Here is a 19,882-nt window from a genome sequence, read left to right as displayed (position 1 = left end):
GGAAGAAGGCTTTCTAGAAGAAGTGGCATGACACATGGAAGAAGTCGCCAGGTGGACGGGTGTGCAGTAGGAAGATTGTTCCACATGGAGGCGTTACACCCAGGTGCAAGAGAGAAGGGGGCATGGTTTCAGCAAAGAAGGGGGCCTGGTGGTGGGGAAGGCTGTGGGTAGGTAAGTGCCTTGCTTGGCGTGAAACTTCTGAGTTCCCAGGCAGACTTGAGACTTTGTGTTCCAGGACTGCTGCTGCCTCAGCCTGTGTTACGTTTCTTTTCCCACTGATTAATCCTCACCATGCCCTTTTCCTCTTGTTTTCCGTATCTCGGTTGGCAGTAACTTTTCTATCCGGGCTCGGTTTGGGGCAAGGTTCCAGGAGGCTCTGAGACCTGTGCTCCCAGCGGCATTTCCTCAGGTTTTGTCTAGACCTCCTGGCCCAGAGCTAATTGCTGTCACCTGACTTAGAAAATTCTCGGAAGCTTTGAATATCTTGTCCGGGGACTACGGGCATGTCTCGGCTCGTTGAGATCTGTGTCTCCCTGACCCCACAGCATTCTATCATTAACAGAAATGTTCGGTCATCTTGATGTTTGGCTTTCCAACATGTCAAATACTCTGAGTTTTACTGCATTTTAAAATACTTGGAGGAGTGTGCATTGCCTCATCAAACAGACCTGACTTTGATCAATGAGTCCTTTTAAATCTGGGATAAAGGCTTGACTTTTGAAAAGACTTTTCTTTATCTAATGTCTTCTTTTTCTGGGCCAGATGTTTCTTTGTAGTGGGGGGAGGGGGAGGCACGCTATCCTGTGCATTTTAGAATGTTTAGTAGCCTCGGCCTCTGACCAATAGACGCTGATAGCATCTCCCCAGCTGTGACAAATGAATATTCTCTCCAGGCGTGGTCCAATGTCTCTGGGGGCAAGGTCACCCCAAGTTGAGAACTACTGATCTAACCATCCAGGAGTAGTGTTCGTGACCTCCAGTCCTCTGTCTTGCAGTGCTCGCTTGTTTTTACGATTGGAGTGATTTATAGCAAACGGCCATGTCGTAGCATTTTAATAATCTAGGGCAGGGGTAGTCAACCTTTTTATACCTACTGCCCACTTCTGTATCTCTGTTAGTAGTAAAATTTTCTAACCACCCACCGGTTCCACAGTAATGGTGATTTATAAAGTAGGGAAGTAACTTTACTATATAAAATTTATAAAGCAGAGTTACAGCAAGGTAAAGCATATAATAATAATTACTTACCAAGTAATTTATGTTGGATTTTCACTCAGTTTGGCAGAATAAATCTTTATAAAAAAATTTACTATAGTTAAATCTATCTTTTTCTTTATACTTTGGTTGCTCCACTACCGCCTACCATGAAAGCTGGAATGCCCACTAGTGGGTGGGAGGGACCAGGTTGACTACCACTGCTCTAGGGTTTATATGTGCTTTCTCTAACCTGTTATAATTAAATTAATATGGATAATAACAACCAAATAATAAAATAATAATAAACCTAGGAAACATATATATATGAAATAATAGCTCACCTTTATGGAGCCCTTGCTTACTACTGGACACTTATGCACAAACCTTTGTAATGAGTACCCTGATCATGATTTCACAGATAAAAACGCTGAGGCTCCCAAGGTAAGTTGTTTGCTCAAAGTCAGACCGATGGTATTATATTACCCTTGATTTTATCCCAGGTTTCTCATTTTTAGAGCTTGTATTTCTCTTAATATTAGAATGTGTGATAAGACAAATAATATTTTCATTTTTTGATCATTGTTTTTTATTTGATTTTTTTCATGAGATAAATTATCACTTTTTTTCCCCCACTCAAGAAATGTCAACGTGAAAAGACAATAGTTGTATTTTTGGCTGGATTTTGTAATTTTAGAGAAGTCCTGTCCCCGGAAGGCTGGTTTCAAGCAGCAGTGTCTGTGGACAGCAACTGTATTCTAACCTCTTTTTTGATAATTGTCTTTTAAAAACAAAAACAAAAACTATTCTGCTGATGACTTTGTAAAGCCCTCTTATTGTCAGGAGTAAAGTCAGTAACTGAATGAATTCAAAAGGAAAATGGCCAGTCTGGTTGGACCATCAATTACCAAAAGAAAATGGGTGGTCCTGAAGATGTGCTTTGGTATTGGGAGATTGAGGATTCGGCATTGGGGATTTGAGCTCCGGGTGGAGGTCACGGTCTGGGAAACAGACTCCACAATACATTAACTAATATATTGTGATACAATATATCAGTGTGGCTGCGGTCACACTGCTGAAGTCTCTGAGCCTTGGTTTCTTTCATCTGTGTAAAGGAGACGTTGATAAGTCCGCTGGAGTGACACCTTTCCTTGAGACAATGCTTGTGAAATACTTGGTCAAGGTCCATCACATCATCAGCATCCAGTGAAGGTCAGTGAGGACAACGACCACAAGGATAGGATGTTATCAATAATATTTGCTGCGCTGCTCCTCCTTCAAGAAAACCGAACAAAACCATAACTACCCCCAAGCCCAAATCAACCTTGCAGGTGCTGTCAATTTCACTTCTCTGCACAACAAAGAATGGTTTTTGAAAATATGTGTCTTTGTTGTAAATTGCCTGTGAACTGCCACTGTTTCCTCTGTGGCCACCCAGGTTTTCTTCTCTTGCATTCTTGGCTGGGAATTTTTTACAACATGACTCTTATTCTTCACCCTTCCGCCCTTTTCCGGCAACATCTGTTACGTGTGTGTGTGTGTGTGTGTGTGTGTGTGTGTGTGTGTGTGTGTGTTTAAAGAGTGCTCTCTCAACCATGGAATTCATTTCTCTTCCTTCCTTTGAGAGTGACATTCTAATTTTCTGTACTGAACCCTCTCACGGAATGACTCTTACTTGGTGTCACTGTTAATATGGAGTGGGGGGAGGGCAGCCACCCTCAGTGTTTCCTTCTGAAATCATTGCGGGGACTCACCTTCAGAATCAATATTTTTAATAAAAACTCTCTAATCTGGGATTTTTCTTTCTTTCTTTTTCTTTTTTTTTTTATTGCCATGGCAGATCAATGTCTTTCCAATGTGGTTAAAGCCTGTTTCTAATTAAAGAGATATATTTATTTTAGTTTATAGGAAAGTTCCGTCATCTTGAGATTATGTGGTTTTAGAACAAAACCCCATTGATGTTTGAAAACACTGACGTGTCTGGTAGCCACTGGTGGCCTTTCTCCGTGGTTCAGAAAATAGCGTTTTGTAGAATGCACTTTTTAAAGAAAAAATGTGGTTATGTCATTGTTTTTTCTAAAAGAATGACTCAGTTTAATTTGGATGTTTGTACTCTACATATCTTGTAATTAAAAAAAAAAAAAATCTTGTATAAAGGCCTGTTTGCCAATGTCAGGCCCATTCTGAGGCTCTTTGATATCCAAGAGCAAAATGTATGGAATTCTGGGAACGTGAGTTTTGAGTATAACTTTTTCCCATGTATTTATTTGCTCCTTCATTTATTCACTCAGTCATTCAAAAAATAAATGGGAATCTGATGCTCTCCCAGACACTGTGGATTCAAGGTGATTACAATAAAATATTATCATTATTATTCTTTTTACATTCTAGGGAGGAAGGGAAAGCAAATAATGAAGACAAATCAGTGAGCAAGATAATTTCAGGTACTGATTTCTAAGTTAGTGTGAGAGAGTTGGAGGTGCATTAGATTTGGTAGGTAGGAGGTGTCTCTGAGGAGGTGACATCATGGTAGACTGTGAGTGCCTTTGGTGGTTTCAGTTCCTTCCATGAGTGTTACCCTGAAGCTTGATTAGCCTTCTCTGCTCTGACTCTGGGCTTGACCATGTGAGCTGAATATTAGCAAAGTTGACCTTAGCAGAGGCTTATTAAAGCATTTACAGACTCCTGATGCTGGGATTAGTGAGCAGTCATACCTTCTGCTGTTCCTCCTTCTGTGTACAACTAAAATCCTGGACATTATATATTATATAGGGTCAGATATACATATAAATCAAACCTCAGAAGACTCTGCAAGGCAGGGAGAGCCAGCCTGACTCGGGATGTAGGATGGGAGGAATAGCAGAGTGTGATATTCCTGGGTTTTCTTTTGGCCCCATATATCCCAGACTTGGAGCTAAGAAGCCAGCAACATAAAAACACGAATGAGTACAAAAACATCCCAGCAAAACCCCTTTTTCTGATCAACAGACCAGGAAATGAGGCAGCCTAGCAATACACTTAATGACTGCCTTATGTCAGCCGAACCCCACAGAATGGACTGCGGCCCCCACCCCTGCCAGCGAAGGCTGAGGACAGAATCTGGACTTCCACAGTGAGTGGAAGTGAGGCTCTGCAGTCAGTAAAATATTTTCCTCTGCCCTCTTAGCTGCTTGTACCGGGGCGAGGTGAATTAAATTGACAAAAGACGGATTAACAGGAGAAAAACTTGGCAAATTTCATTGATAACTTTATATTCATGGGGACTACACAGGAGAGATGTGACAATCCAAACATTGGTTATGTTTGGGATCACATAAAACATTTTAACAAAGGATGAAAAATTGTGGAGAAGGGACTAGACCAGGGGTAGTCAACTGTTTTATACCTACCGCTCACTTTTGTATCTCTGTTAGTAGTAAAATTTTCTAACCGCCTACCAGTTCCACAGTAATGGTGATTTATAAAGTAGAGAAGTAACTTTACTTTATAAAATTTATAAAGCAGAGTTACAGCAAGTTAAGGCATAAAATAATAATTACTTAACAAGTACTTTATGTCGGATTTTTGCTCAGTTTGGCAGAATAAATCTTTATAAAACAACTTACTATAGTTAAATCTATCTTTTTCTTTATACTTTGGTTGTTCCACTACCGCTCACCATGAAAGCTGAAACGCCTACTAGATGAAGGAAAGAAGTTTTGAGCTCCTCGGGACAGTAAATTATGGGAAGGTGACTAGGAAATGTATAGTAGATCAGGGTTGTTTAGTATAGTTTGTTACTCATACTCATCTTGGTGCCATCTCTGGTCTTTCTGGTATAAGAGAAGGAAACACCATTATTAACATGTCTGTCTGTGTTACGCTGTTAAAGGGAAATTGATGCCTTGCATGTAGGCAGAAAGGGGAGGGAAGAGAGCTTTTCCTGTATCTGTTGTTTCTCAATTGCCTTCAGCTCAAAATAATCCTTATGCTAAAGTAGCCTATTTTAGCATGGTGTGTTTTGATCCCCTTCAAATGTACCAAGGTATTCTACCCATCAAGGTGGCGTCTATGAAGTCTAAGAAGGGAGCCAGGACTTTCTTTCCTGCCACTTGGTAATTAGCCTTCCCCAACATGGTGCCAGAGGAGACCAATGTGGGGAGTCAGGACTTCCGCCTTTGCCCAGCCATAATGAGGCGCCCATCGTTTTCCAGCTGGGATGGCGTCACTGTCCTCGTGGAGAGTGAGGGTCTTCACCATCTCCCAGTGGGAATGACACCACCCCACTGGTGTGTCAGTGCAGATGCCATGAGGAGACAGAACTCCGACCCCTAACCAGCTATAATGAAGGGCCCCCACCGGTAGCAACGGCTTTTCTGTTACTCCACTGACTTCTGCTTGCTCTGTGAGAATGTGCCCCCGCTAACCCACTGGAGATCCGGAGATCAGGTGGCACGGAGCTGAGTCGCCCCAGGCAAACTCAAGACCTCCTCCGTGACTTGACTGCTCATGAGTGAACAAGCCCAGCCTTGATTAACGGAGCCAGGTCAGATCAGCAGAACTGCCTCATTAGTTGTCATAGTCACAACAGTGATAAATGGTTGTTGTTTAAAGCGACTAAGCTCCGGGGTGATTTTGTTATGAAACAATGGCTAATTGATAGGGAAGTTACACCTCAGACCTGCAGGATGAAAGGGAGGCAGCCCTGTGAACAGCAACGGGGAGAGAGTTCTGGCAAATTCTTTTATCCCTCATCGGAGAAGAATATAACATTTTGGAGGCTGGTGTGTCATGAGCAAAGCGGGCGTGATGGGAGATGAGCCCCCCTTCCCCAAGTGGGCAGGGGTCAGATTACACAGGGCCAGACTATGAAATTGGAGCTTAGTCTTGGTGATTTTGGTTTGGTGATCACTCAAAGACCACTGTGGGAGTCCCTTTGGAAGCCACAATGAGATCATTTCGTTTTTAATTGCACCAAAGACTTATTGAGTGTATACAACCAAATGACAGTGCTCTGCAAATGGAGTCCATAATCATTATCGCCACACACCAGGCTTCGTACCAGGGGCTGGGAGTTTTACTTCTCTGTCTCTGCACACTGGAAAGGGAACCTGGGGACTTTGCACACTACCATTTTTTCAGTGCTCGGAGCGGGATCTAGTACATAGCAGATACTCAGTAAATATTTGCTCAGTGAATGAGTGAAGGAATCCAAATGTGTGTTGTCTTTGGTAGCATGCAGACCCAGAAGACCCAGGACGCTTCCCAAATCAATGTCAGTCCTTTAAATGTACCGATTCATCAATAGCCCTATAAGGAACATAGTATTATTCATTCATTTTAGAAGCAAATATAAAATCTTGTATAGTTGACCCTGGGACAGCATGTGTTTGAACTGCGTGGGGCCACTTATAATCACAATAAATACTGTAAATGTATTTTTCTTATGATTTTCTTTTGATACTATTCCCTTTTCTCCAGCTTATTTTATTGTAAGAATACAGTATGTAATGCAGATGACATATAAAACATGTGTTAATCAACTTTTATGTTATCAGTAAGGCTCTTGGTCTACCGTAAGCTTTTGGTAGTTAAGTTTTTGGGGAATGAAAAGTTATACACAGATTTTCGACTGGGCAGGGTTTGGCATCCCTAACCCTTGTGCTGTTCAAGGGTCAGTTGTATATACAGGTTCACCTATACATAACTGCATCATCATTATGTTTAATATAATGTTTATATACACTTATGATGTTTAATCGACACGGCAGGCTCATTGTGTCCATCCTCAGACTACACACCCTTCCTGCAAGTCTCGCTCCACCCCTAGGCTTGCTCAGTTGATGGAGACTCTGGCTTTTTACTTCCTTGAGCTAAAAAATCTTGTCGTCATTCTTGATTCTTTCCTTGCTCTCATTCCTACATCCAGTTCCATCAATAAAGCTATTGGTTCTACCTTCAAAATATATCCAGATTCTGGCCATGACTCCTCCCTTTCCCTAGTTATGCCCTGGCCCGAATCACTGTCACCCCCATGTGGTTTACTGTGGCAGCCCCCAGCCAGTTTCCCTGCGCTGCCTTTAGCTTTCTGTAGTCTACTGTATGTAAATTGGATTATATATTATGTCCATTCAGAACTCCTCATCTCACCCTGGCCGGTTGGCTCAGTGGTAGAGCGTTGGCCTGGCGTGCAAGGGGTCCCGGATTTGATTCCCAGCCAGGGCACAAAGGAGAAGTGCCCATCTGCTTCTCCACCCCTCCCCCTCTCCTTCCTCTCTGTCTCTCTCTTCCCCTCCCGCAGTGAGGCTCCATTGGAGCAAAGATGGCCAGGTGGTCGCACAGTGGAGAGAGTGTCAGCCTGGGATGCTGAAGACCCAGGTTCAACCCCTGAGGTGGCCAGCTTGAGCGCGGGCTCACCAGCTTGAGCCCAGGATTGCCGGCTTGAGCGTGGGCTAATAGACATGACCCCATAGTTGCTGGCTTGAGTCCAAGGTCACTGGCCTGAGCAAAGGGTCACTCACTCTGCTGGAGCCCCCTGGTCAAGGCACATATGAGGAAGCAGTCAATGAACAACTAAGGAGCCACAATGAAGAATTGATGCTTCTCATCTCTCTCCCTGTCTTCTCATCTGTGTGTCCCTGTCTGTCCCCCCTTCTCTCTCATTAAATAACTAACAAACAAAAACAAAACAAAGAAACCCCTTCTCATCTCACGTCCCATGTCATTCAGAGAGAAAGTCTACATGTTTACAAGAACACCCTGAAGACCCAGTGTGACCCACTCTCACCACCACCACCACCACGCCTGAGTCCTGGGCGCTGACGCTGCCCTCCTTGTTCATTCTTCTGCATGCTGGGCGTGTTTCTGTGCTGGGCCCACTTGTTTCATTTGACTGTACCCCTCCTGTATCCTCTCCATTACCCCTCATCTATTTGTCTCTTACAGGTCTTTGCTCACATACCGCCTTCTCTCTGAGAATGTCCCTCGTTACCTCGTTTAACATCAAAATACCCACTGTTGAAGTTTCTATCCACTTCTCTTGGTTTATTTTTGTTTATTATCAGTGCACTGTAAGACACACACACACACACACACACACACGTGTGCATACATATCTTATTAACTTATTGATTGTCTATAAGCCCAGGAAGACATTGAATTTTCCTCATATTGTCTACAGCCATTGCCCTCATACCTAAACAGCACCTGGGACGTGGTAGGCACCCAGTAAATGTGTTGAGTGAATTAATGAGCCATATCAGCTCTCAAATTTTTGTTTGAATAAAATGCTGATCCGGTAGTTAAATTTCTCTGGCATTTCTAAAGTTGTCTTTTTTTTTTTTTTTCCATAAGGTTAGTTAAACATAGTAACTAAGTAAATATCACTGCTTTGGGCAGTTCTTTTCCTCACTTCTCCACTTCCTCCTGCTTTGTAGATCTGGAGAACAGAGAGGAACAGGAGCCATGGCTGGGCAACTCAGTCGGTTAGAACCTCATCCCAATACACCAAGGTTGTGGGTTCAATCCCTGATCAGGGCACATAGAAGAATCAATCAGCCTAACCAGGCAGTGGCACAGTGGATAGAGCGTCTGACTGGGATGTGGAAGACACAGGTTCGAGACCCCAAGGTCGCCAGCTTGAGCGCGGGCTCATCTGGTTTGAGCAAGGCTTACCAGCTTAGACCCAAGCAAGGGGTTACTCTGGCCCGAGCAAGGGGTTACTCAGTCTGATGAAGGCCCACGGTCAAGACACATATGAGAAAGCAATCAGTGAACAACTAAGGTGTCACAATGAAAAACTAATGATTGATGCTTCTCATCTCTCTCTGTTCCTGTCTGTCTGTCCCTATCTATCCCTCTCTCTGACTCTCTCTGTCACTGTAAAAAAAAAAAAAAAGAATCAACCAGTGAATGTATGAATAAGTGGAACAGCAAATGATGTTTCTCTCTCTCTCTCTCTTTCTCTCTCTCTCCTCTCTTTCTAAAACCAATCAATAAATAATAGTATTAATAATAAAAAGAAAAGAAGTGGAGAGAGAAAGGAAAGGATACACACATTCTCTTAGTGATGGCCGTCCCCACACTGGTGAACTTCGCACCGACAAGGGGGATTTTCTATATGCAGTGAAGGGGACCGAAACCCGAAAGCTGCCTTTTGCAATATTGACTTGAAGCTGGTTATTAAGGAACAAAAGACTCAGAAAGAGCCTTTGACCCTCCCCCTTCCTGGCTTAAGAGAGTCAGATGGAAAGACATGTTCTGGGAAAGAAATCTTAGCTGATTCATCTTAGCCTAATTTGAAATAAATAAGATAGAAAGGCTTCCAGCAGGGGCCTGGTAGCTAGATCACCCCTGAGTCTCCTTGAAGCAAGCATTTGCCTTCCATATATCGTATATATTCTGCTCTTCCTCAACTACCTGTAAATAACCTACTTTCTTTGAAATCCTATCAACCCCCTTCCCTTGGTCCAAAATGACATATATACCCTATGTGTTACCTCATTGTCTTTGGAATTTTCATGCTTATGGGCATTCCCCCATACTTGCATTAAAATCTGATTTTCTCCCATTAACTCTGTCTCTGTTAATCGGACTATGAGCCCAACTAGAAGAACTTAGAAGGTGAGAGGAAATGTATATTTTTATAACCCCTCACAGTAGCAAGAATGGTTCTTGACAGATACTGATTCCATGAAGAGTTTTACACAATAACATATTCCTTGTTTGATCATTACTAAACACACATATGTGTGGATTTGTAAGTAAAGAATGTGTAAATGAAGCAGCAAAATGAGGCTGAGATGGGGCAGGGAGGGGCAAGTTCTGGCAAGTTCTGGAATGTCTCCTCATGGCTTAGGTTTTTACCCTGAAGGCAAAAGGCAGCCGCAGAAACGTGTCAAAGAGTGGATTGATGTGTCAAAGAGTGGATTGATGTGGTCAGGTTTTAAAGGTCACCCACACGTACTGTAGGACATGGACTGAAATGAGGCAAGAAGGAAGGCAGGGAAATTCAGAAACTTAGGAGGTGGTGGCTTAGACGAGGGTAGTGGTCCCCAGTGAAGAAGTAAAGATGCTTCCAACTTACCTACAAGGTAAAAGATAACAGTATTCGGTGAGTGATGCATTGAGAGATAATTTGCAGAAACAGGTAAAGTCATGACATAGCAACATAAAGTGAGCCTGTTAAAGACTAGTTGGCTCATTCATTCAATGAGAGGACAGAGCAGAATACTGTCACCAGCCCAAGGGGAAATCCGAGAAGCCCACACATTAGTGGATTCTGCACAGTGTAAGAAATGTCCCAAAGGAGGCAGCACTAGCTTCATCCACAGCAGGGAGAGAGAGTCAAGGGAGCCTCTACTGGAAGGGACAGAAATTGCATCTTTATGGACTAGAAACATTTTGCATTGTTCTGAGTTGCCAACAATCTGGAGTTGAGAGTAGCATCTACACTCAGAGGCGGATCACCTGGGAAGTGTGTGGGTCAGAAAATGCATAGTGTTCCAGTCGAAGCAGTTTTCCCTGTGAGTGTACGAATGTGAATGTGTGTGCATGTGTGTGTGCACGCATGCGTGTGCAGACGATGGCAGGTGGGGAAGGATCAAATAGAGCTCACAATCTTTGTATGAGCAATTGATTTGTAGCTAATGAATGAGCGTCTATAATGGAGTAGAAACAGATTGAAAAGCAGGGAGAGCCTCCCGCTCACACTTAGCCATTTACTAATAGCATTTTCTAGGGTATAAATATTATTTTACAGCGTCATTTTTAATGATGGCAATTTCCAGTTTACAGGTATGCCATCATTAATGAAACCAGTTCCTTGGAACATTTAGAACATCAGTTTTATGCTGGAGAGCCCTATTCCCATATGTTTGTGTAGTTTCTTAATTATTTCCTCAGGGGGGGAAGTTCCTAGAATTAATACTTCCAGGTCAAAGGGTAGACATAATTCTGCCTCTAGAAACATTGTCCTAATTTACTTCACCATTAGCGAAAGACTGACATAGCCAATTTATTGCCTGTGCAGGCTACATATTTTTAATTCTCTTTATAAAAATTTTATATTATGATTAATTATCTCGTTTTTCCTGGTACGTTTTTTTTTTCTGCAGTGAATTTAAAATGTACCTTGCTACCTTTTCCTCAAATCAACATTCCTTTCCTTGCAAATGAAAGGTATACTATCTAAATGGTAGGCATGGGATCACATTGCTTGCTCATTAAAATGATTTTTTTTTCCTTCACAAAATATCGATTCCGAACCAGCTCGTTATTTTGGTATGTGGAGTTAATAACAGCCTACAAGTTATGACTCAAGGATGCCCAAGGACTCCTCCTTTTATTTCTTCATCTACGTCCTTCTAAAATTTCATAATGACAGTCACTCTGAGAACGAGAAAGTTATAACCATGTTGGTCTCAGAGATCAACCAGGTCAAATTCTTAAACTGTGAAAGGAGAAATGTGCAGACGATGGTTGATGGTGGGGAAATGATCTTCCGGGCTCTATTTTTTTTTTTATCTCCTATTTCTCCTTGGTTAATGTCTCTTCCCCTGTATTTCCAGATTGCATCATCGGTGCCATTTTCTGTGGCTGTCGGGGCTCAAAGTAACAGGGAACCCGCGACTAGGGAGGGGAAGCTCTTTATGGCTGGGCATCAGTAGCCAATGTGGGAGCTGGGTGTTCCTAGAGAAGTCACCGGTGAGCCCAATAGTAGTAGACTGCCCACACCAGCAGAGAGATAGCTAGGCACACTTTAGATTGCTGCAGTTGTAACTGATAAGAACAAGAGGCTGAAGGTTCGAGAGGCAAGGCAGGCCCAGAAGAATGAGAAGTTGCAGGAGATACTTCCAATGTAGTTAGAAATAAATACTTAGCTTGTTTGGGTTTCCGGGCTTAGTGAAGGACACTGAGTACTTTTCCCTTAGGGACAGAGAGCGTGGAATTCGTTGACATGCAAACACTTCTTACAGATTGCTAAGAATCCGTGGCGTCCTGGACTTGGATCTTAAGACTCCACAGATTGCTAAGAATCCATGGCATCCTGGACTTGGGTCTTAAGACTCCACTTTCAGAAATCCTCCACTGCAAACTGCCACTGTAGGTGAGCACTGGATGCCAGTGAACTTAAATCACAAATGCAAATGTCACCCTGAAGTAGCTAGGTTGCAAAGTTGCCATCCAGATGAAAGAGCATATGGTTACAACTGAATGTCCCTTTTTAGATCGTGTTAAGCATGAAAATAAACTCCTTACAGATGGCTGGATCCTCAGCATATAGATATGCATCCCCGGGAGTCTGACTTTTCTGGGAAAGTCCCGGAGTCATGGCTGAGAGCTTGTTCTCCAGAGTCAGGCAATCTGAGGTTGGAGTCCTGGCTGATTCCTACTAGCTTCATGCGGCATACTTAGTGAACTACCTCACTACGGCCGTATTTCCTCATTGTAAATCGGGGACAATAGAGGCACCAGCTCTCTAGGGTTATGGGAAGGGGTAACTGAGATAAATCCCCTAACAAGCTCAGCATTCTGCCCTGCACGTTATAACACCAGGCTAGGTGTTGGTAGTCACATCCTAGATGAGAAGAATATTTGATTTGTTTAGGAGAGTAGCTGAAAATAAGGTTAGGGTGTGAGAAATGAGGCTCATTTAGCATGGTATAGCTGAGGATGTAGCTTCAGAGTGGGGGAGAATGCTCAGACAAGAAGAGACAGTCACTGTGATTACAGAAAGGAGATGCTGGCCAAATGGCAAACAGTCCCCATCGCCCTTTTCTTCCAAGTACACCTTGACTTCCTAGAATACGGTAACTGTAAAAAGCTAATTATAGCTCAAGGGCAGAGATGGAATGCTAATGTCTCTGCGTGTGAAGTGGCTCCTTGGGGGAAAGTTCCTGCTTTCTTGGCAGAACAGTGATTCCTAACAGTGGGCGGGGCCCCAAATGCTATGGAGGGACCAACCAGGCTGCAGGTCAGCCTTTTAATATCATTTTATTGAAATCAAATTTTGGCTTGGAAGGAAAATGGGACTATATATATCGGGATTTTGACCTGGGTCATATTTCTTCCTCTTCTTCCCTCAGGAGGGACATGTCAGAGATTTTTATGTTCATCAAAAGGTGACCTGGGTTTAAACAGTTGAGAGATATGACCATTGACCACAGGTTGACAAATTGTGGCCTATGGCCCACATCTGGCCCAAAGCCTGAATTTTAAACAGCAATCAGAAGTTTTATTGGAAAACTTTATTCTTTTAAAATTAAAATGATATTTTTTTACTTAAACATCAAAAGTTTTATTGGAGGATAGCCACACCATTCATACACACACCTATTCTGTGGCTGCTTTCGTGAGGTTAGTGGTTGCAACAAAGTCCTGTGCCATCAAAGACGAAAAGATTTGGGGAATGAGTTCAAGAGCAAATTTGCCTGGCTCCCCTCCAAGAAGCTGGGATTCATTAGGTCCTGGCTAATCTTTAGGAATATGCACATTTAACAGTTACTTTGAGTGATGTTGGACCAACTGTGAGAGCCGCTGATGTGTAATGCATGACAGAGTCTAGGAATGCCCAGATTGCATAGGTCCCCATTAAGTTTCCACTATCTGTTTTTGTACCATGTGTTTTGTATGTTCCAAACATTTTGAAGGGCTCTTTCATAAGCCAAATTTCGGTTTTCTTTATCTCCTGATGAGACAATATGTTTCTGTCTATGCCGTGTTGACTTCAAGCCAATAGTTTACAAGCAATGTTGCATGTGAATTTGTAGGATGGTATGTTCGCAGTTATTTGATTGCGCTTTTGCACTGCTATTTAAGAAAACAAAAGAAAGACAAAAATAATGAGAAACGAAAAATCCCCTAAATTTAATAGAGATGGGCTAGATGAAAATCGGCAGACATGCTCAAATTAAGGAATCTTTAGCTTGCGTTCAATGCCTTTGGACATACGCCAGGAAAATACTGGTGGAATTGTAAAGAAAATGAACCACAACAACAAAAAATTAGAAATGTTATCATTCAGGATTGGATCTGAAAGTTGAGGCATAATTAGCAAATTTAAGCTAACTCAGTGATAATAATTTTTTTTCAGTAGTGGCTTATTTCTTGCATACCTTTAGCATGCTCAATTTCTCACTCCTTTTCTGGGGCATGTACAAAAGAAAGTGGTTGCCAATAATAGAACGACAGTGAGAAACCTATTTTCTGCACCTTTTGTTTGAACAATCAGAGTGACAGTCATTCCCACCATAATTGCAGTTCTGTGGTGGTTGTCGGATTTTAAGGGAGACAGTTGTCGCATCTGTTACTCAGAAATAAGCGAGATGTTGGTAAGACTGCTATTTGCCAGCCATGGTACTGAGAATTTTCATTTCATGGCTGCATCTCCATCCTGAAAAGGATGCTCGAACTCTTACCAGTGGGTCTTGTAGCTTGACATCTTAAAGTTCCTTAGTCTGCGGTTAATTAATCTGCAGTCTGATGGCAGAACAAGTGGGACTGGTCAAGAGTCTAGGCGTCTGTCTTTGGGTTAGGCTGTAATTTTAAGATCTGGGTTTAATATTGCTACATTTTTCCATTTACAATTTTAAAAAATGTTTTATTTTGAGATAATTGTAGATTCACATTCAGTTGTATGAAATATTTCATGAAGATTATGTACCTTGACTCAGTTTCTCTGATGGTAACATCTTTCCATTTATAGTGCGATATTATAACCAAGGTATTGGCAATAATACAGTCAGGACACACGACAATTCCATCACCACATGGATTCCCCATGTTACATTTTCATATACTCACCCTTCTGCAGCCCCCCATCCCTAACCCTTGACAACCACTAATGTGTATCCTATAGTTTTGTCATTTCAAGAATTCTGTAAATGCGGTTATACAGTATGTAACCTTTTCAGTGTGGTTCCCCTTCACCCCCCCCCCCCCACTCAGCATAATTCTCTGAAGACTCATTCAAATTGTTGCTGTATTAATAGTTCATCTGCAGTTATAGCTAAGTAGTATTGTATGTTACTGTTATAAACCATCTACAATTGAAGGATGTGTGGGTTGTTTCCAGTTTTGCTCTGATACAAATAAAGCTGCTGTGAACATTCTTTGCTCAGATTTATTTTGTGGGAAGTTTGCTTTTCTCTGGGGTTGATGTGTAGAAGCACAACGGCTGGTTGTACGTTGCTTTAGTTTTATAAAGAAACTGCTCAACTGTGTTTCCGAGTGGCTGGCTGCGCCAGTTTACCCATCCGCCAGCAATGCACGAGGGAACTGTTGTCTCTGCATCCCTGTCGGCATTTGGTGGTGGGGTTATTAATTAATTAATTAATTAATTGTAGCCAGTCTGATTGGTGTGTAATGATATCTCATTGTGGTTTTAACGAGCATTTCCTCGATTACTGATGATGTTGAGTATTTTCTCACGTGCTACTCAGTCATCTGTGTGTCGTGTTTGGGGAAATGTCCGTTCACGTCTTCTTTGTCCGCGTTGTAGTCGAAGTATTTCTTTAACTCTTGAGATTTGAGAGATCTTTTAACATTCTAGATACTAATCCTTTGTCAGCTGTGTGGTTTGCAAATATTTTCTCCAGGTCTGTACCTTGTCTTTTCATCCTCTTAATAGGGTATTTGACATAGCAAAACTTTTAAGTTCTGATGAGGTATACACACCTAGGCAAGTTTTTCATCTACAGATTGTGCTTGTGGTATGAAGTCTTAAGAACACTTTGTCCAGACCATAACCTGAGCCGTTTTCTTCTTTTTGTCTTCCACTACAAGCTTTATAGTTTTGTTTTATATTTAAGGCCATTCTGAGTTCATTTTAAGAGAAGTGTTTTAGGTGAAGGTGTTTTGTTTTCCCCCTATGGCTGTTCAGTGATTCCAACATCATTTGTTTAAAAGGCAACCCTTTCTCCACTGAATTTTCTTTCCATTTTTGTCTCCATGTTACAGAATTGATAAATTAATGACTCTGCAAGATGAAAGCCAAACGAATTGATGTTAATTACTCTATTGTTTTACTGATACCTCTGGGTATTTAAGAAATGACACACAGACTGTCTCTTTCTCGAACTTCCAGTGAAGTCTTGTGAATATATTGGACCCCTGATTCCCATATTTAATTGCACCTGAAATTGGAGCATGTGCCACGAATGCCTATATGATTTGAAATGACTTGAGATTTTTATCTCTAGGACTTTTTGGTCAAATATTTCTACTGATACTGTTATCAAAACATTAAGAAATGTTCCTTCTGATACTTATTTTCTTTTTGGCTCCAGTAATTGTCAGAACGACATAATACACCCATTGTGGAAATGTAGTTTTGGTTTTTAAAATTTTATTTTCCTGGTGCAACATCACATTTGTGGCTTCTGAATATTTTACAGGTGAAAACCTCAAAAATGAAAACATTTAAATGCAAATGTTATTACATAATAGCTGCGTTGGTTGTGATGCTGAATGCAGTCTTTGTATTTTCTTCCAGATTTATCAACGATGCTGGCTCGTCTTCAAGAAAGCCTCCAGCAAGGGTCCAAAGAGACTGGAGAAGTTTTCCGATGAACGTGCTGCCTATTTCCGGTGTTATCACAAGGTAAGACTCCCTAGCTGAGGCTTTCCAGAAATCTGTTCACAGGTAGGAAACTTGAGTTCATCGAGTCTGAAAACTTGGCTAGATTATTTGACCAAGGCACAAATAATTCTTTTTCCAAGCATGGGACATCTCTAAAATAACATCTACTTGCCAATAGTTTAAAATAATTGCCTAATAGAAAGTCACATTGTTCTTTTCCAATTGTGAGTGTAAGAACTTTCTTACCATGTTGTTTCGTAAGTTTTCCACTTGACCCTGCTTCCAACATCAGAGACCCACGAGGGTAAGGATTGGACCTCCTGGAATCTGGCTCAGTGCCTGATGTGGAGAAGACCCTCATTCAGAGCTTGGGATGTGGGGAGAGGAGACTGGGGGGCGGCTGGAAAATGAATGATTGGTGGAGGAAGAGGAAGTTGCATCCACTAGTTTATTTCTTTAAATTTAATGACTCAATTTAATTCAGATTTCCAGTTTTCTCAGTAGTAGTAGTGAGACTTCCTCACTAAAAATAGTAATTGTATGTTAAAATGCATCATTCACCAGTGGAAAGTTAAGGTAAATACAAGGTATGCTTACTAATTGGAATTGCAAATTAGGCATGTCTTACCTCTCCACGGCAGTGTTTTTCTTGGTTTTCCTTATTGGGCAGCCTGTATATATTCTCTGTTTGTGAGAGTGGGTAAAAGCATGTGGGTAACACTTTTTCTTCTGGTTATTCCTGTATTGGGAAAATACTGCTCTTTTGACTATGGAGAGACCATGCTTATTTTGATGATAGTGTATTTTCATTGTTTGGGTTTTCCATATTGAAGATTCTTGTCCTCATTTGGTGAGCATTTTTCAGGCCACTACTTGCCATTTAAGATTTTCTGTGAAACCAGTAGATCCATTAGCACAGAAATTTGGCTAAGTGAGGGGCAGTGAATAATCTTTGCTTTCGTGCAAATTCTTCAAAAGTGGTGACTGGACATCTTAGGAAGGACCCCTGTTGACACCTTGGTTTATATAGTAAGTTGCCATGGTAACTTGTTATAGCAGCATGAACAGACTAAGATGCCATGAGACTCTGGTTCTTTCTGGTCCTTGTGTGTGGCATTGATGTCCATCAGTCCTTCCTTGTTTTGGGAGAGCCTCACATATATTCAGGAATATCTGAGTCCTCACAGTCCCTTATTCCTACTTTTTGGAATGTAGAAAAATAGCGAAATAGGCTATGTTTTGCTTACAGACCTGTAGATACCTAAGAGAAGAAAGAGGACAAGCAAGGGATGCTTTACAGAAACTCTCCAAATCCAGTCCATCAGTGAATGGTGCTGTATTCAATATGCACAAAGATCCTGAACACTTCTCACAACCTCTGTTGCTACCGCTGTAGTCCAAGCCCCTGGGTTGCCTAATTCTCAGCCCTCTGGAGCCTACTTGAAACATCTACCCATAGCATCATGATACCCCAGCTCAGAACCCTCAGCCGAGTCCTTATAGTGGAGTCTACACTCACACGACCTGACTCCCTGCGGCCTCTTAAAGCTCATCTGCTCAGTTTCCTAACCCACTTTACTTGGAGAGACACCTGGACTCCTTGCTGTCCCTAGAGGATGCCAAGCACATCCCTCCCTTTGAACTCGTTTTTCCCTTTCCTTGGAATGCTATCCCCCCAAATACCCACACAGCTCATTACCTTACTGTGCTCAAGGCGTTGCTTGAATTCTTCTCAAAGTGAAGCCACTTCTTGACCCCATGACTTAAAATGGACTCTTTTGACCTCCACCCCATCTCCCTTTATTTTTCTCTCTAGCACTTATCACTACATACATGTTTACTTGGTCGTTCCTTACTGTCTTTGTCTTATGTACACCATAAAATAAGGTACACAATGGCAGAGATTTGGGGGGAGGGGCTAATAAGGTTAGGCATCTCTATTAGTTATCAGTGCCTAACATACAGTGGACACATTTTACAGAATTGTTGGAAAGCAATGAATATTATCATCAGAAGACATGGAACACGTATAGATGTCTTTGTGTCAAACTTTTATTCAGCTGAACCATTAAAAATCTGCACTGGAGATGTCTGAAGCCAGGAAAGGGAATTTTGATTTGGAGGTAGTGGGGTGTGTGGTAAATAGGTGCAGAGAAAGCCAGGATTGGGAAGTTTTAGGAGGAAAGACTCAAATGGAAGACCAAAGTGGACCGAAAGTTCCTCCTTGCGTATGAAACAAGCAGGGGAGGTTGAGGACTAACTTGCCCTAGTTCAGACTCCTACCTGCTGGCTTTGGAATTTAATATGTAAATCTTTGAGTAATGGGGTAAGCCAATTCTCTTTCATCTCTAATAATCATTAACCCAAGTTCAAAGCATTGGAACGGAAGAATTATCTACATTAAGCCTCCCAGCCCTTGATGAGTTCCTGTAGTCGAATTCATCCTTTTTATTCTTTTAGATCTGATACATTTTAATATTAATCTCTTGGGGGCATGTAAAAAGCTGGAGTAACTCTGAGATAGGCATTTTTAAAAAATCTAATTGCTGTGCAATTTATGAATCTTGATCATAAAATACCGGGGTTGTAAGTAGCCCACCGTGACCAGGTTTCGGAGTTTATTCGACTGTAAGTAATGCAATTTCCAAAAGACACGGGGGCCTGTACATGATGCTAGTTGGTCTATACAGAGATGACTCATGTAGATGTTGTTAGGGTTAGGGCTCCTTTAAATCCAGAGCCGCTTTAAAACTCAAATTCCTGGCCCTGGCCGGTTGGCTCAGTGGTAGAGCATCGGCCTGGCGTGCAGAAGTCCCGGGTTCGATTCCCAGCCAGGGCACACAGGAGAAGCACCCATTTGCTTCTCCAACCCTCCCCCTCTCCTTCCTCTCTGTCTCTCTCTTCCCCTCCCGCAGTGAGGCTCCATTGGAGCAAAGATGGCCCAGGTGCTGGGGATGGCTCCTTGGCTTCTGCCTCAGGCACTAGAGTGGCTCTGGTCGCAACAGAGCGACGCCCGGAGGGGCAGAGCATCGTCCCCTGCTGGGCAGAGCTTCACCCCTGGTGGGCATGCTGGGTGGATCCTGGTCCAGCGCATGTGGGAGTCTGTCTGACTGTCTCTCCCCGTTTCCA

General features: G+C 42.2%; 1 protein-coding gene across 2 annotated transcripts in view; it reads left to right on the top strand.

Moving 5' to 3' along the window:
* DOK5 (docking protein 5) overlaps window positions 1-19,882 on the top strand; it is a 113,775-nt gene that overhangs the window by 38,250 nt on the left and 55,643 nt on the right. For both annotated transcript variants that reach the window (XM_066237015.1, XM_066237017.1), the window contains exon 2: window positions 16,667-16,774. In XM_066237015.1, the coding sequence (XP_066093112.1) occupies window positions 16,667-16,774 (108 nt within the window). The remainder of the gene's footprint in view (window positions 1-16,666; window positions 16,775-19,882) is intronic.

The sequence above is a fragment of the Saccopteryx bilineata genome, chromosome 6, assembly GCF_036850765.1.
Source record: "Saccopteryx bilineata isolate mSacBil1 chromosome 6, mSacBil1_pri_phased_curated, whole genome shotgun sequence".
NCBI lineage: Eukaryota > Metazoa > Chordata > Mammalia > Chiroptera > Emballonuridae > Saccopteryx > Saccopteryx bilineata.
This window is presented reverse-complemented; position numbering and strand designations above follow the sequence as displayed.